Source organism: Glycine soja, chromosome 15 (assembly GCF_004193775.1).
Source record: "Glycine soja cultivar W05 chromosome 15, ASM419377v2, whole genome shotgun sequence".
NCBI classification, from domain to species: Eukaryota; Viridiplantae; Streptophyta; class Magnoliopsida; order Fabales; family Fabaceae; genus Glycine; species Glycine soja.
Window position 1 is genome coordinate 46,769,291 of NC_041016.1, and position 17,589 is coordinate 46,786,879.

The 17,589-nt window shown below is 33.9% G+C and overlaps 2 protein-coding genes and 1 pseudogene across 5 annotated transcripts; 2 read left to right on the top strand and 1 right to left on the bottom strand.

The window, feature by feature from the left end:
• Positions 1 to 6,533: 6,533 nt before the first annotated feature.
• LOC114386351 lies at positions 6,534 to 8,035 on the top strand (annotated as a pseudogene).
• Positions 8,036 to 9,322: 1,287 nt separating this feature from the next.
• LOC114388539 (receptor-like serine/threonine-protein kinase At1g78530) lies at positions 9,323 to 12,698 on the top strand. 4 transcript variants are annotated; one of them, XM_028349075.1, is made up of 6 exons: positions 9,323 to 9,538; positions 9,854 to 10,358; positions 10,438 to 10,776; positions 11,058 to 11,309; positions 11,392 to 11,525; positions 12,064 to 12,698. In XM_028349075.1, the coding sequence occupies exons 2-6, from the start codon at positions 10,199 to 10,201 to the stop codon at positions 12,262 to 12,264; spliced, it is 1,086 nt and encodes a 361-aa protein (XP_028204876.1). In that variant the 5' UTR covers positions 9,323 to 9,538; positions 9,854 to 10,198; the 3' UTR covers positions 12,265 to 12,698. The 4 variants fall into 4 exon arrangements, with proteins under 4 accessions (XP_028204876.1, XP_028204877.1, XP_028204875.1 ...); XM_028349076.1 differs by having other exon boundaries at positions 9,859 to 10,358; XM_028349074.1 differs by lacking the exon at positions 9,323 to 9,538 and having other exon boundaries at positions 9,612 to 10,358.
• On the bottom strand, positions 12,651 to 16,775 carry LOC114388541 (fatty-acid-binding protein 3, chloroplastic-like). Its single transcript, XM_028349078.1, has 5 exons — positions 16,448 to 16,775; positions 14,465 to 14,566; positions 13,513 to 13,668; positions 13,198 to 13,412; positions 12,651 to 13,072 (listed from the first exon to the last, which is right to left on the bottom strand). The coding sequence occupies exons 1-5, from the start codon at positions 16,659 to 16,661 to the stop codon at positions 12,914 to 12,916; spliced, it is 846 nt and encodes a 281-aa protein (XP_028204879.1). The 5' UTR covers positions 16,662 to 16,775; the 3' UTR covers positions 12,651 to 12,913.
• Between the last annotated feature and the right edge of the window lie 814 nt (positions 16,776 to 17,589).

The window sequence follows — 17,589 nt, forward strand, 5'->3', positions numbered from 1 at the left end:
AATGGTATAATTTCAAAGCAACATGTCATCACACATCATGAATCATATACGCATCACACAATATTAATATATACATGACACACACATAAACTTTACTTATGAACTATGCAATACACACAAGTACTCAATAGTTTTCAAAATCATTTTAACATGTCGCACCTCAAAGTGATTCAACTCGTCGGATTCCCACGGTAGATCCCATCATAATATTCACCGCACAAAAACTCGTCGCCCTTAAAGGGTCTTACAATTGCATGATTGCACAGTTCATAGCTCATAACTCAATACATACAATATCTCAATACACAGGTATATCATAATTTATCACATATTCAATTTATCACTTACTCAAATTTTCAATCACAATTTCATGATCCCAATATAATAATTTGTCATGTTAATCCAGATAATCTTGTCCAAAATACAAACAAATTATACAAAAAAAATTCTCACAACATGAGAAGTAAAACCCCTCAAACAATTTCACACAATTATATCAAAATCAATGAATCTAAATCATAGGTCAAAAACACGAAAACAACAAGAGCACTCAATTTTATCAACCAATTCGCATCAAGACATCAATTGGTATGTCAAACACAACAATATCGTATTTATAATTGTAAAGGAAAAATTACAATTCAATAAACATCACAATATAAACCCCAATTTAATCCTCTAAGGATCCCTACACATGTTTATTCTAACCTCAATTGCGATAAACTCATCCCTTACCTCTAAGCGGGCTCACGTGTGTATTCTGACAACGATAGCGGCATCTCTAGCGGTTTCCTGAGATTTCTCAAACTTTTCCTCTGGTTGCTTTGATAGGGTTTCCAAGCGTTAGAGAGAAAGATAAGGGATTGAAGCCTTCATTCCACTGTCTGCGTGCAATGAGTATTTCTCCCTCCATATACATTAATTTTCACATCCAATGGTGCAAATGTGCAGAAATGAATATTGAACCTGGGGTCCAAATTTCACGAAGATCAAACAGTTGGCGAGTACGGGATCATAGTTTTACTAGGATAGGTTTGGGTATATGCGAGAAAAGATAAAACTCGGTGCAAGGGCATTTCTTCCACCACAGACATTATCCCAAAAATCCCAACGGCTGAAGTGTGTGAATATAAGTTCTGAAACTTATGTTCAAATTGCACGATGATCCAACGATTAATGAGTTTGAGATTGTTGTTTTATTAAAATAGGCTTTTGGTGTATGCAGGAAAAAGAGAGTGTTTTGGGAAAGGGGAAGGGAAAACGAATTTGAGAGGAAGACAAAACATAGAGACGTATCGTCAATCTAAAAACTGACCTAATATGTATCTATTTAAACATGAGATGATTAAAAAAAGGTATATGTTTCGAGACTTCAACGTTTAACCAATCTTATTCCATATGTGATTCTCGAGAATACATGATTTACCTACCTTTGGATCTAGTTTTTTTCCCCTCAACCTGATCTTCCTCACTTTGGTATACTTGACTCATAACTCTCACTTAGGTTCTAGGGATTCTAACGATTTCCTACCGGATACTAATTGGGTGTTAACTGGATAAGCAAAACATGTCACTCATGACTTCCATAAACTTACTAAAACTTAAGGTAATCTTATCACATTTATACTCATGCCACTATATAACTTCGCACTTGAAGTTGAGGGTTCGACTGTTGTTTACGATGTCTAACTCTATAACTAGGACACTAGTCATATCAAGGGTTTACGATGTCTAAGCCAGCTCTAATGGTTGAAACTAAACTCATAACAAGATTCTTAAGAATTCTACCCATCTCTTCTACCTCGGATTCAACTCCTAAGGTTCGCACAACGTATTAGACTAACGATAGTGCCTCCAAACATTAAGGTGGACACCATGGTTACCCACTCTAAATCATGCGTAAGATAAATCTTTTCATGAGTCTTGAGTTGTCGAGAAAACATAAGCCGCTACTTGGCCTCCTATAAGTGCTCCTCTAAACTTAGACTTAATTCTAATATTTTACTACTCCAACAAGGACTTACTCGGCTAGGGTAGCACTCAACAGTTTACGGTGGTCGACTTCTCTATGAACTTAGGGTTTTACTCCCTACAGGGATCTCACCGGAAAGCTTAAATTTACTTGTCATCTCTAACAAGGGTTAAGGTTAATTCAAGGAATCCTAGAACAACTTCGTGGTTCGGCTACTAATTAAGGGTGTTTCATCTTATTCTTGGGTTTCCTCTCATCTCAAAACAACTTCTGTCTAAGAAGGATTTATAGTTATCTCTCACCTAGACATAGCATACTCTAAGGGTCATCCGCATCCAACTAAAATGCATAACAAAATACCATAATGCACCCTCTGTGCTCACAACTATAGCAAAAGAGTTTTTGTCTGTCCTAAAAAGTTGTTGCACCAAACTAATAGCAATTACACTTCCGGAACACTCCATTCCACTAAGGTTGAAGGCCATGATATTCTGCCTCAATTTGTACCTGTTTATGATGCGAGATGTGAAAAAAGGAACAGATGCAAACATTGGCTCATTTACAACAAGGATGTCTATGTGAGAGGGAGATAAGAAAGCAGTGTTGTTATTGAAGAGGATGTCAAATGTGTTGAACATTATGTCGTCCATTTCTTTGAGGGAATCTTCAATAGTGCAAAATGCTTCTCTTCCCGCCATGATGTTTCTTGGAGTGTAAATGTTTCTGCCGATCCCGCATTTGGTGATGCTTTTGACGAGGAACCTGTATCCAAACCCAAGTTCCTGTTTCGGAGGATGATGTTTGCACATGAATCTGAGTCATGTTTGGTGTCTTCTGGGGGTTTATAGCATCATAGGCCAACATGTAACATGATTGGCCTCTACACTTAAGGATCGATTTACGGATGCAGAACAAAACATCATAGCATAAGGAAAGGAGGAGATGATAAGAGCAAATCCCCATGCTATAATTAAGGAGAAGATTAACTTCGGGTATGTTTCAAGTTAAATATTGATCCCTCTGTGTATATATGCACACACCTAAGCTAAGTTCATTTGATGGATATATAATATATAGTTCGTGAAAAATGTTTGGTGAACATCTAATATATTATTCAAACACCTAGAGAGAGTAGAAAGGAGGAAAAAAAATATATAAATATGATAGAGTTTATAATGTAATAGAATGAGAAAGATAGAAAAAAAATATATTAATAGGGTGTATAAAATTATGAGTGATTTATGAATTACTACTTCTCATAATTTGTGAAGACCTGCAAGGTTCAAAGTTGGCTCCAATGTTGAAATTAATACTTTCCAAATAATTGAAGTCCAGAATTTCTAGACTTCTGTCTCACTAGGGTATTGAAAGCAACAACGTTGCCCACTTTATAATTTATCGATTACAACACGTATCTCGTTTTGTATCTTGTATTTAATTAAGCTTAATATCAAATTAGTTTTAACAATGATGACAAGACGAAGTTGAGTAGATCATTACGGCTTGTTTGATTTGAAAGTGTTTTCTCTTTTTTATTATTAACAATTATAAAAATGATACATTGTTTCCTTTTAATTATTTTTTTCTTCTGATTTTAAAGATTCATACGAGAAACAACAAAAACAACAGAAATCTGGCTTTTATTTTATTATATACTAATTTTAAAAATATAAAATAAAATAAATTATAACAGATGGTAATTTTATAACTCGTTATAAAAACAACAAATAAAAATTGAAAACATTTTCTCAAACTACATAACTCCTAATTTCTTTACAATCTCAACGACGAATAGAAGTTCCAAGTTTTTCAAAGAAACCTCACTTATCTCGATTGGAAAATCAATAAATTTGTGGAAAATGTTTGGTTCCTAGATGAATGTGATTTATCCTCTACTATTTTGTTTCATCCAATAACTACTCTTAAATCGGTTTATGTGAACAATGATAACAAAGATATTTAACATTAAGTTATTTTTATTCACTATCAAGATCTGACATAGTTGGTAGATAACCGTGTCTTTTAAACATGTGATCATGACTGATTTTCATTCTATAGACTATAAATTTTAGGACATATTAGGTGTGGGACATTATGCAAGTTTAATTAGCATTTATATATGTTCCCCTTTTTTAGTGAAGTAGCTTTCGAAATTTATGGTTCAATCATTTATACAGGAATAATAGTAAAATATATTTTCTAGCACTGTCTGAGAATTGTTGTGCATAATTACTTTTGAACTTCATTTTACACAACAATAATTTATTTTTTCTTTAGTTTAGTCTCAAATGATTAGAATTTAATGATTTTATAGAACTCTAGGCTTGTACATAAAACTTTAAGCATTTATCTAGTTTTCTTATGTTTATTAGAGTTTTAGTACACCTAGAGAGGAAAGGAAGTTGTCACAGCAAAGAAGATTTGTTTAGCAAGCTATGCTCACCCAACAAGAGAGCTCGTGTAGAGAAGGCCACATGGAAGCTTAAGAGTGGAGAAAGAAGGGGCCAGGTCATTTGAAGAACTCGCCCAACAAGAATAGCTCTCCCAACGAGAGTAGCTCGCCCAACGAGCAAGGCCCGGCTAGCTCAACTCACCCAACGAGCAAGGTCTGTTGAGGAAGTGTCTCTTGGATTTCATGAAAAACTCGCCCAGAAAGTGTTGCTCGCCCAGCAAGTAGTGTGCTTTCTGAAGTGACAAGACAAAGCCTTAGGTCCATTATAAAAGCCACATTCTCTTGGGATCAATGCCAAATCGACCTAGGGCTTGATGCGAAGCAAAAAACACTACTATTGAGCTCTCCATTTTTCCTTCATCTCTTTTCTTGTCATCATCCACCTTCCATGTTTCTCATGTCAATGAGAGACTAATTTTCTTCCCATAATTGGGGATTGGGGTGTACTAACAACTCTCATGTAATTACCATAACTATCTATTTAATGAATGTGCTCAGTTATTTCCATTTTTCTATTTTAATGTTGGTTTGTGGATTGATCAACCATATGCTTATCTTTTAGTTTTCTTTGTCAATTGAAAATGCTTGAAAACTAAGTTTTGAGAATGATAATTAATGGGTGTCTTTTCTAGGGATAGAGGGATATTTATTAGTCTCTTAATGACTCTTGCTCATACCAAATCATTTAATTGCACTTGCTAAACAATTAGGAGTAAGATTGAGTGATTTAGCTTCTAGCAGTTGAGGGCTCAATGTTAGAAGATTATAATGAGTTGAGATAACATAGGAACTTCATTAAATAGGGAAGAAATATTTATTATTTCTGAGATGTTGGTTTAGTATCAGCATTATCACCAACCAGGTCATTTAATCATTGTCCATAGCTTTCGCATTCCAAGTGTTTGATCTTTGTTCATGTGAAAATTTCTCTGTTTTTACATTGTTTTCAGTTCATAGTCGTTAAATTTCTGCACCTTTACATTTAAACACAACCAACTTACCATATTCAATTACTTAAAATTTGATTTTACACAAATTACTTTGCACAAATAAAGTTCTTGTGCATACGACATTCGATCTTATTGTTTTATTTCTTGTTTGATTTTGGTGCACATGCCAATTGGTTAACATTATCTTTATAATTTGAGGAATGTTAGGGACATCTTTTCTAGCACTCTCTTTCTCACACCTTCTATGATTGGATGAACTATTTTGAGAGTGTCACTAGCATTTCTCATTTTAAATATTTACCACAGAGAATAGTAGTCATAACACTGCATAGATTTAGAATATCACCGCCACCTTCCCTCAATTATAAGCACTACATCTAATCTAAATGAAAGTAAATAACTACGTACATATATTTAACAGCATCAACATTAACGTAGGCGAAGAGCATAGAGATATATACAAACTTTGTAACAGGATTTTCTAATTAACTGCACCTTTCTGCATCAATGTTGCCTAACTTTGTGTTTAAACTTTCTGCCACTGCTTCTCAAATGAAAGTTTATTGTTTAGAAACATCCTAAAGTCTAGGAGGTGAAGCAAATACAGGAAGCTGCCAAATTTAAGAAAATAGGATCAGTAAATCATTGTACAAATAGGAGTTATTTAACCAAAGCAAGAATAGTTATGCATATTTTGTTTCCTGATCTTATTATTTTGAACCTCTTCTAAATTCATTTCCCCAAGTTTGATTGATGCAGAAAAACTGTAGACATGATCTGCAAGTCTACGCTAAATGTCACATAGATGAAGAACCAAGTGTTGATGAGCTCTTTTATTATCATAATTAAATTATTTTACATCAATAATAAAAGAGGTGTCCGTTTCTTTTAAAAAATTTGAGTAACGGGGTTTTAAATTTGAATTTGATTCCAATTTGAAACCGTCCAAATGGAAACCTACTCCTTGCCGCCTTAAAGGGGAAAAGATCAACTTAAGATTCCATTGTGAAACTATGTAGACATCTCTATGCTTCAAGTAAAAGAATAAACAATTCAAAACTATGAACATAGAAGGTTCAGTTGGCATTTAAAAATAGGAATTTGAGCAGAAAAGTTTTCTTCCAATTATAGTTATATCCTATAGATTTAGAGGATCATTTTAGTTTACACCAAGCATATGCTCAGACAATGGTGATTCATCATTCACTATACAAATTTGAATGGCGGATTGAGAAATTGAAGCCTCCCCAAGATACCATCCAGGTCACTTTTTCCCCTCATCTACTAGTTTCCTAGGCTCATAGTGCACAAGGCAGAGCATAATGAAAAGTGTTCAAAATAAAAGGCATCACAAGTAATAATATAGCATCTTCAATTTTATTCAATTCATGATCTTTTCAGTTTTAAATGAATATTTCACTAAATCCAGATTTTCACAAAGCAAGAGCTAATTCTATTTGTTTGGATAATCTGTGTTTTCTCTAGCAAATATAAAGAGGGACCATCAAACTAATCTTGTGTGACTATTTAGAAACGATGTTCAATAATTGGATATTACAGAACATAACCTTGTTGCAGATAATGATGCCAAAGCTTAGCCGTTGGAAATGGTGGTTTTTTGTAGTAGTCAACATAGCCTCTCTTGATGGGACAATCTGGTGCAGTCTTGCTGGGGAGATTCTCCTTTGACCAAGGTGGAGAAAGTATATGGATGTCAACACTAGTACAAACTGTGGCATTCCCAATCGTTTTCTTCTCACTCTTCTTTCCTCACCCCAAATACCATTCTGGCACCAATCATGGTTTACTTCCTCTTAGGTATCCTCTTAGCTGGAGATAACTTGATTGACACAATAGGGCTTCTTCTATACCTTCCTGTGCCTACTTACTCCCTCATTTGTGCATCACAACTTGCTTTCAATGCCATCTTTTCCATTCTTATCAATGCTGAGAAACTCACCCATGTTAATACTTAACTCAGTGATTCTTCTCACCGTATCAGCTTCTCTTATAGCACTTCATTCTGACTCCTCATAGGATAACACTAAGAATGCTACAAAAAACAAGCACATGGTTGGTATTTGGTGCACTCTTGGTGCATCAGCAGGATATGCTCTTTTGCTGTGCCTCATGCAGCTATCATTAGAAAGGGTCTTGAAGAGGGAAACATTTTCTGTTGTCCTGGAAATGCAAATTTGGACATCTCTTGTTGCTTCATGTGTTTGCATAGTGGGGCTTTTTTCCAGTGGAGAAGGGAAGGGTTTGGAGGATGAAATGAGGAGGTTCAAAGCAGGAAGAGAGGTTTACATGTTGACTCTTGTTGGAACTGCTTTGGCTTGGCAGATTTGTTCTGTTGGAGTTGTGAGGCTAATCTATTTGGTGTCTACTTTGTTCTCCAATGTTATGAGCATGCTGAGTTTGCCACTTGTTCCTGTTGCTGCAGTGCTTCTTTACCATGAACAAATGGAAGGTGTCAAGATTGTGGCCATGTTGTTGGCCATCTTGGGTTTAAGTTCTTATATTTATCAAAATTATTTGGACGAAACCAAGTCCAAAGAAACAACAATTCGTGCTACTGACACCCCAGAAACCTCTATTTCTGGATAGTTGTGGAATTTGTTTAGTTTTTCACTACAGATTGGGGTAAGAAGCTAGAAATGAAATTTTATTTGATATACATACTTCTAAGTATGAATTTTAGTCTTTAAATTCATAAAATATCATTAAGAATTAGAGTAAATGTCGTTTTGATGGAAGAAAAATAGTATAAAGTCAATAATTAAAAACACTTACAATCTCTAACATTAAAGTGAGAATATAATCTTAAATATTTACTGTTACATTATTAAAGTAAAACAATTTATAATGATAGGATACCCGATAACATGATACTCCCTCTGAAATTTAAGTAACAAAAAAATTAATGTGTGTTGAATTAAAATATAAGTAAATTTTAATTAATTCTCTCCTATTTAATTATAATATCCCCAAAATACTCTTTATTTAATTAGAGTTTTATTTTCAATAACCTTATTTTTTTTGTCCTATGCAATTAATATAAATGGTACTTTAAAAAATGAATTAACTTTTTTCATGAGATTATCAACATTAAATTGAGTTAGTTTTTTTATATATATTTAAGTCCAGAGGAATATATATCATTATCTTTTTTTACACAGTAATATCATTACTTGCTTACTCGAATTCACAAAAATTCATACTTAAAATTCAAAAAGGGTGTTCTATAAAGTTCTCATTCAGACTACCGACAGGAATCTTGTGTGATCTTAGATGCAAAATATAGAAGCTTTTATTATACTAATGAAACACGCAACAAAAGTTCCTAATCAAAGTAATAGTAGAAGCTTGCCGAACTCTTGGAAGCTTATACGCCAATCATTTTCAATAGTGCTTATTTCTTCCTATTCCAATGATGTATATCTGTCTGTATCTCGTCGGCTTAACGAATTCCTACCCTCCAAATTTAATGGAAAAAAGGACAGGTGGTGAAGAAAATAGAGTGACAGCATAGCCATTCACATGATCATTGAATGTTATAAAACTTTTACCTGTTATGTAGCACACCCACCATGCCTACTTTTTTTCTTTTTCTGTCCTTTTCAACATACCTTTTATATTTCAATAGCTGGGAACATTCCCATATTATAATAAAAGTAATATGGTAAGGATATGACAAAATCCGTTCACATTGGTTTAGAAAATTTTCCACTGCCGGCTTGATATAATGTATTGACTTTCATTTGATGATGCCACAAAAGTCCAAGTGTTTTCGCACAATACTTTTTGGTTGAAAAAAAAAATTAGGGGCAGGGAGTGGTCCCCTTGCCTAAGGCATGAAAAATATCGAGACTCAAAAAATACTTATAATACTTATAGCGATACTTACATTTACCTCACCTAAAAAAAATAAGAGTGGAGACTCAAATTTATGACTTATCAAATACAAGACCTGTCATGTTTCACTTGGCCAACCCTTCAGGTTTTGTTTTCACACAATAATACAGACATTTTTGACAGGTTTATCCACTTACCTATGTTTTCCATAAGAAAAATGCTAGATGGGTGGCATGTCACAACCATCGAGTCTATAATAGTTTGTTTGGACACGAGAGAGCAGATAATGATGGACAGACAAAAAATAAGGTAGGCCTTCTTCATGTCAAACTTTATTATTAGATATACCTTGTTTTCAAAAAGTTGCTTCTTCTATTTTTCCTCCTATCATCATCATCTTCAGTAATCTTTCTTGGTCTTAAATTTAGGCTCCACCATTCTAGGATGTAACATATAGCTTGTGAGAAAATAACTGAATTTTCCGTGCTGGTTTCTCCCCACTGACACAAGTTGTAGTTTTTTAAAATTATATTATTTACCTAAAGGATTTCAGATTTTGAGTTCATGAGAGCAATGTAAAAGTGAAGTTCTGAACTGTTAACAAGTTTGGAAAACTTTGTGCAGTGCAGTGTGTTAAGATGGAAGCTATGTTCATCTTCAGAAGCAGTCATGGAAACCAGAAATTGAAGATTTGAAGTGATTTCTTCTTAGAAATCAGAATACTAGAAAATACTAGCACAGAAATAATGTGGGATTTCCTCCTTTCTTTACATGAGTTTTGTTTCATTTAGGAGAAAAAAATGCAAGTTCTGCATATTTCATGCAGCAATTTTTGAACTTGTCCTCGTATTCTAGATTCTGCAAGTTTAGACAATCAGAAATCCTGAGCCAATCCATGGCTTTTCATTGGTTATTTTAATTTGTTGTGTCCTCAGGTTCTTAAAATTTCAGCATTATTTATAGAACCAAATGAGGAATTCCCTGGTTATAGCCTTTTCCATAACCATATGCTTCATCGCTTTTGTGATATCGAAGATTGTTATCTCAGTCCTCCTCTACAAAAGATGGAGAAGAAAACATTTGATTCATGAAGAAGGTTATCCAGGTATGGAGGCAAAAGATTATCCAGGTTATCTCACTCTTCTACTTTTGTTCTTGCAGAGAAAAAAATTTAAGACAAACTAATATGCACTGATTGGATAATGCAGGAGGGAAGATAGTAATATTTAGGTCCTCAGTGCTTAAATCTCTCACAACTGATGTGATCTTAAAGAAGACACAGAAACTGAACAGCAAGGACATCATTGGATCAGGTGGTTATGGTGTGGTTTATGAACTAAAACTAGATGACTCCACGGCCTTGGCAATAAAAAGACTAAATCGCGGAACTGCAGAGAGAGATAAAGGTTTTGAGAGAGAGTTGGAAGCAATGGCAGACATAAAGCACCGCAACATTGTGACACTTCATGGATATTACACTGCACCACTCTACAATCTTCTCATATATGAGCTAATGCCCCATGGAAGTTTGGATTCCTTTTTGCATGGTATGTATTTGTTTCTTTCAAACATTACATTCTGAGACTTTTGGTAGGAGTCAAAGGGGGAAGAAATGGAAGGAAATCATGAACATTTTGATGCATTATAGTTTTTACTATTGACTCTCTTTTGGTGAACTTCTTTTGTTATTCAGCAGCACATCACCAATTTTACAACATGTGATTCATTGATGGAAATGCAAGTTTTTTGTGTTATGTTTCATGCTTCTGGAATTTTGTCAATGATAATTGAACTGAGTTTTCTAATAGCAAAGCTGAAAGTCATGCAGGGAGATCAAGGGAGAAGGTTTTGGATTGGCCAACCAGATATAGAATAGCTGCAGGTGCAGCTAGAGGAATATCATATCTTCACCATGATTGCATCCCTCACATTATCCACAGAGACATAAAGTCAAGTAACATATTGTTGGATCAAAATATGGATGCCCGAGTTTCTGATTTTGGATTAGCCACGTTGATGCAACCAAATAAAACTCATGTCTCAACAATTGTGGCTGGAACTTTTGGATACTTGGCACCTGGTATAGACACAACCTGATTAAACACACAGTTTTTACATTTCACACTACTTATGTTCAAATTGATGACTGTGTTTGCATGCAGAATATTTTGATACAGGAAGAGCAACACTGAAAGGGGATGTTTACAGCTTTGGAGTTGTTTTGCTGGAGCTTTTAACTGGGAAAAAACCCAGTGATGAAGCATTTATGGAAGAGGGGACTATGCTTGTCACATGGGTAAGACAGGAATTCTTGAAGATTTACTTCTATGATTATATTCATCAAACAAGTTTGAAATCAATATGGGAATGGCCTATATATTACTTAAATTTCAATCAAGTAGGATGGTTAGTTTGAGCTCAATCATTGTGAAATTGCTATTGAAAGCCACAGTAAAGCACATCATTTATTTATATTTGAAAATAAGTTATATGGAGATTAAGATCATCAAAACTAGTAAAACACTGAAAACAAAACTATGAAGCATTGACCACGAATGTGAATTGTATTAATCTATTGTACAGATTAAAGCATTATCTATTCTTCTGTTGAAAGGACAATATAAATGGCATATAACTTGCTTTTACTCATACCTTTATTCTCATGGAGTTATAAAACGCATTCCATTGAATATTAAAAATGGAACGTAGTTTTTATGTTAGCTACCAAGGAGTTAAGCTAGAACAATATTTTCTACCTAAAATCTCAAATTACCTAAATTCTGGACCCAGCTTTTGACTGAGTACTTACTTTCTAGAAAATGTTATTGCATCAGGTGAAGGCTGTTGTTCGAGACAAAAAGGAGGAGTTAGTTCTCGATAATAGCTTAGGGAATTGTTCAATGAAAGAGGTAAACAAGGTGTTCAACATTGCAATGATGTGTCTTGAACCAGATCCCTTGAAGAGGCCAACCATGGCTGAAGTTGTCACTTTGCTTGAGCAAACAGAACCAGATAAACTCATTACTGCATCATGATGTTCACATCAAAACCATCACTCTGAAGTTTCTGGAAAACCATCCTACTAGAAGTGGGGAAGCTAGACTCCAAGTTAAATGTAGTTTGGGAATGCTGTGTTCAAGTGAGGGGGAAGGGGAATCAAAGATATGAAAAACTACAAAAATGTACAGCAAAATATTGAATTTTGAAATGAAAAGAAAAATTGAGGGGGCCTTGAGATATAAAGTGACTCAGCCACTGCCTGGTGCCTATCAGCTTCAACAAATTTTCTGTAATTATACAGGGACCTAGACATTTTAATATACATGGTGACATGATTAAATTCCAATCCACCAAGTTGAATGTGTCAGAACTAAGACGAAGTAGAAGATGTAGCTTGGGTCAGAGAAGCACATGTATGAACTAACACTGATAAAGTGTTTCCTTCAATGTGAAATCAGATTTGATCTAAGTGTATGTTAATTTCCAAATCAAGTATTTTAGATCACTAGAAATAAACACTAAAACTAGGTAAAGCTTCCAATAGTACACTAGGCATACATCAGTAGACCTTGGAGCATGCATACATAGACATCAGGAGAATATAGGCTACAGCAATACATTTAGAGACTGAACCATTTCAAGAAAATATAGATGTATGCAACTCTCAAGAGACATTAAACTTTTTTATTTGAGTACTTTTGACAAGCCTTCAGCCACTGAAGCTTTCAAGGAGGGAGAAACAGGACTATCTCCAAGGAATACATTAAAAAGAGCCGAAGCCACGTTTGCAGATTCGATTGTAGCATCCACAGTAGATGGAAACCCATTTGAGGAGACAGAAACCTGAAATCTCAACGAATTTAGTTGGAAAATTTTAGATAGCATAGGTAAAAAGGAGGGGAAATAGATATCAATGATCTCATCTGTCTGAAGAAAATTTCACAACAAAAATATGGAAGTAGACTTACAAGCAATCTGGAGGGGTTCAACCAAGTCAAAATTATGATAGCTCCTTTCTTAAGAGGGCGATCTAGAAAGACACCACGGAAAGTGGTCAAAGCAGTTTCATCTGTAGTTGTGGGTTGTGGAATTCTTGGTGATATGGCATCACTTAAGGCATCCCAAAAAGTTTTACCATCAACATCTCTGACAAGAACAATTTGCAATGATTTCTCAAAGGAAGCTGCAATCATATAAAGACATATATGTTTATCAAATTATTCTGAGCATGCCTCTTTGCAAAGAGCATTGTAGAAATAAAAAACTGAATATAAAGTTGTTACATTGGAAAATGGTCTCGAACAAGGAAGAATTCCCTTGAATAGCATCTTTTGATTGCCCTTTCCAAGCATTCAATTCCTGGGTGACAGATTGATCTAGATACAAACCTGCAGCATAGACCTTGACACCAATAATTGCAAAAACTTTCTCCCTGTATCCTGAAATAAGAATTATTAACCATCAAAGCTTATAACATTGAAAAAGAAAACATGACTACTTTATGGAAACTTACTAAATTCTACTGGTCTTCAGAATGGCAATAACCACTGGCTGAAAAAAGATGTGCAATACAATAAAGACAGAAGATGATTCAAATAAAAAACTTCATGTTTGTATTTGTAAATTTGGTTTCCCCATGCAACTATTTGCAATATTAAAAATATATCTATTTCCTCATTTCAAATATGTAGTTCCTCATAGTTAACCTCAGTTGTTCACTATATATTCCCCAAATGTCATCAGTTTGCCTGTAATTACTGCATGATACAGAAATTTCACTTTGCAGTTTCTCACAAGAGGTTTGATTTTAGGCTCCACTTTATCATCAAGTTAAAATACCACAATCAATGGCATGAATTTATTTGGAAGTTCATGTCCATGAAAATAAGTTCATCATGATACCAACCAATTTAGTCTCCCCATTTACAAGACACCTTTTAAAGCACAAAATAAACAAAATCAATCCTGCTCCTCACATGCATGTGAAATTGCTGTAATATATTTAACATTAACAGACCAAATTATGGTTGCAGTCATATTAATCTTTTCTCACATGTTCAGAGCATTTTTATCTTTCTCTTTTCCAAAAGTCATGTGTTACTATAACATGAATTTTTGATATAATATAAATCTTTTCTTATTAACAGATCAAGTGATGCCTGATCATATTTTCACACGTTCACAGCATTTTTATCTACTCTCTTCCAAAAGTCATGTGGTACTATAACAACTAACCTGTTCCAAACAAAGTTAATGAATTTGAGCAACCAGGAAAATTCAAAGATGTCTGGAATTTCACATTTGTTGCTGGTTCCTCCACGTATTCGGCATTTGCAGCTGCAATGACCAATTACAACCAAATTAGACATCAATTTTTATTATCAGTTAGCAAGACACAGTGAAGGAAAGAAAATTTTGTAATAAATGATTCACGATAAACTGTATTCTTTAATATACAGTTCACTATTAATATACTTCACAAATCAACCCCTTGCCGAAAGATAAGCCTCAGCCCACATGAAATCTAAAATGGGTACCATAACAACCTTAAAAATTGGAGCAAAGGAAAAGGAAAAAGAATAGTAACTCTCATAGTGGTTTTATGAACTTGGCAAACCAATTAACTGAAATTCATCCTCGTCTTACTAAACAACCTGCCAATAGTTTCAGATTAAAGTTAGACTGGGATAATTTTGCTACCATTGGATTATACTTCAGTAGAGCAACGTGGCATGACAAATTAAAATTATGGCAGGCAACACCTTAATTAATTGTGACTGATCTTGATAGTTTGAATCAAGTCTTATGCAATAGTACATGCAAACAGTCTGCAAACTCCTAACAGAAATTTAAACACTTGACAAGCACCCTGAAAATGAAGCCTACTATTGCTGTTATCCTCTTTGTCCAAGTTAAAGAGGAAGATCTCATGCTGCCTGACATACAAATAATTCTTTTAATTTATTTTCGGTATCATCAAAAGATATAAACAATATGTCATGCCTAGATACATACAAACCTTGACTATTAATTTAGAAGTTTTCTCATGTTTCTCATATTCAATTTTATTTGAGTTCTCTCTCTCCCTCTCTCTCTCTCACACACACACACATGCATGCATATATGCATTGTCAGTGTCCTATATTTTAGGCAATAACAGTGGCGAAGTATTTTTGTCTGTGTTAGAGCTTGTGCCTCGTAGCTTAGAACCTCTGTTCAATAGAAAGATACTCCAGCTACCTTACTTGTTCTTCTTGTTTTTTTTGTCAACAAACTCAGATGCAATATAAAATGAGAGATATAGATGCTTATTTTAGGGAATCTTAAAAAGCTTCTAGACTCAGCAAAAATTGTTTAGCAATACAGCATCCATTAAAGAAATTTCTTATTTTATATATCTTTTATGCTTTTAACTTGCTCGATCTGTACAACAATTAGTTATTTCTTAATATTGCCTCACACAAGATGCCACAAGAAGTGACAGGTGTTATTTAGAATATATAGTTCTGAAAAGCAAATGCATCAGCCTTGTCCCTGCTCACATTTATTCCTTGTTTAGTTATGCAAAAGGAACTAAAGAGCACAATTCATCCAACTTTTAGAACCTGTTACAACTATTGAAGATACAGTTCAGCGAAAGTCAGCAACTATCCCAAAAGAAAGTATAATAATAACAATAAAAACAATAACACCAGAATCTCCCCTACTATTTCCTTACTCTTTTTTCATCTTGGCTTTCTTAAAGGCGAATATTTGTTGTACAGCTACAAAGAAGCAAGTTAAAAAGATTGTAGTGCATCTCAAAAATAAGTTCCACTACAACCATGTTACCATCCAATTAAATATGCAAAAGGTAATATTCTCTATGAAACAAGGTACCAGACAGGACTCAAATTAAATCTATCTTTAGTTTAAAATTAAAAAAAGAAAAAAGAAAGAAAAAAAAACATATTCTACACAGAAACATCAATCTAACATTCAAGGGTATATATTAATCTTCACAAATGCAGCACTGCCCTTAAAGTTTATTCCCCAGTCTGCATTGTTCATTTTCCAAGAAAGTGCCAACTGCATTTCCTAGAAGCAATTGAAGAAATAAACCAAGTAACAAATTAAAGCATAAAAATGGTAACTAAAAATGAGGGTTAATGAGAATTGAATTGAGAAAGCAAAAAATAAAACTGAAAAAAACAAATGATAGTGACCACAGAACCTAACCAGAAGATGAAGCAGCTTGTGCAAGGAAATGGGGTTGCCTTCTACTGCTCTTGTGTGAAGAGAAATGCATAGGGGTGGCTGATAAGAGTGAGAAAGAGTGGTCATTGCTGAATGGAAGTGTTGAATTTGAGATTCTTTTAAGAACAACAATTCTGGTGGAGTTTGTGGATGGTGAAAAGTATAGCGATGTGGAAGCTGCTACAGCTCCAAGCATTTTAAGGACTAGGATTGTGTATGCTCAGCAATGATCCTTATTGGTAATAAAAAAATTGAAATAGATTAATATATATGTATAGACTATAGAATAAGATTGGAGAAATCTGAACTGAAATACTCTCACTTCGCCTGTGTTATAGTAATTAGCATAATCTAACCGTCATCTTCTTGAAGTGTAATTTTATTTTACTGTTTTACGCAAAGTATTAAAACCCGGATCAATCCGCCCTGTCCAACCGCAAACTGGTGGTCTGGGTTGGGTTCCCTATCACTCCAGTCATGCAGTCAATTCAGTGTAATCCGACCGGGATTTATGGTTGAACCAATAATTAACCCATTAACCTGGATGGGGTAATATAACTTCTTTTTTTCCAAATTACTCAAAACCATATCATTTGTCATGTGATTGTTGATTTGTTTTGAATATTACTTGTTTAATTTATTGTATTTAAGGAGTATATATGCTTAATTATTTTAAGTACTTGATATTGTGATGTTATGTATGAGTAGTATTTTTTTTAAACTTTTTTTAAGACAAACATAAAATTTGATAAATGTTATTAGTGTCCAAAAAGTATTAGTTAAAAAACTTAAAAGTATAAATTTTTTTATTGAAAAACGAAAGATTATTATTCTCATATGATTTTTTTTACGTTTTCTTGTTATTTACCTAATAATTTTTTTTTTAATTTCTCAATCAATATCCTAAGAGTAATAGTTAACAAGACCAGTAAAGTTTTCATCTTTTTTTTCATACAAAAAGCTTGACCCATTAACTCATTGTTAGTGTCTCGGTGCGGATCAATTTTTAAAATTGTGTTTATGGTTTTACGGTTAGATTTTTCCTTTTTTTTTCTTTTTTAACTAAAATAATTAGTTTTATCAGTTTAGGAATTATTGCCTAACAAAGAGTTACATTAATTTTA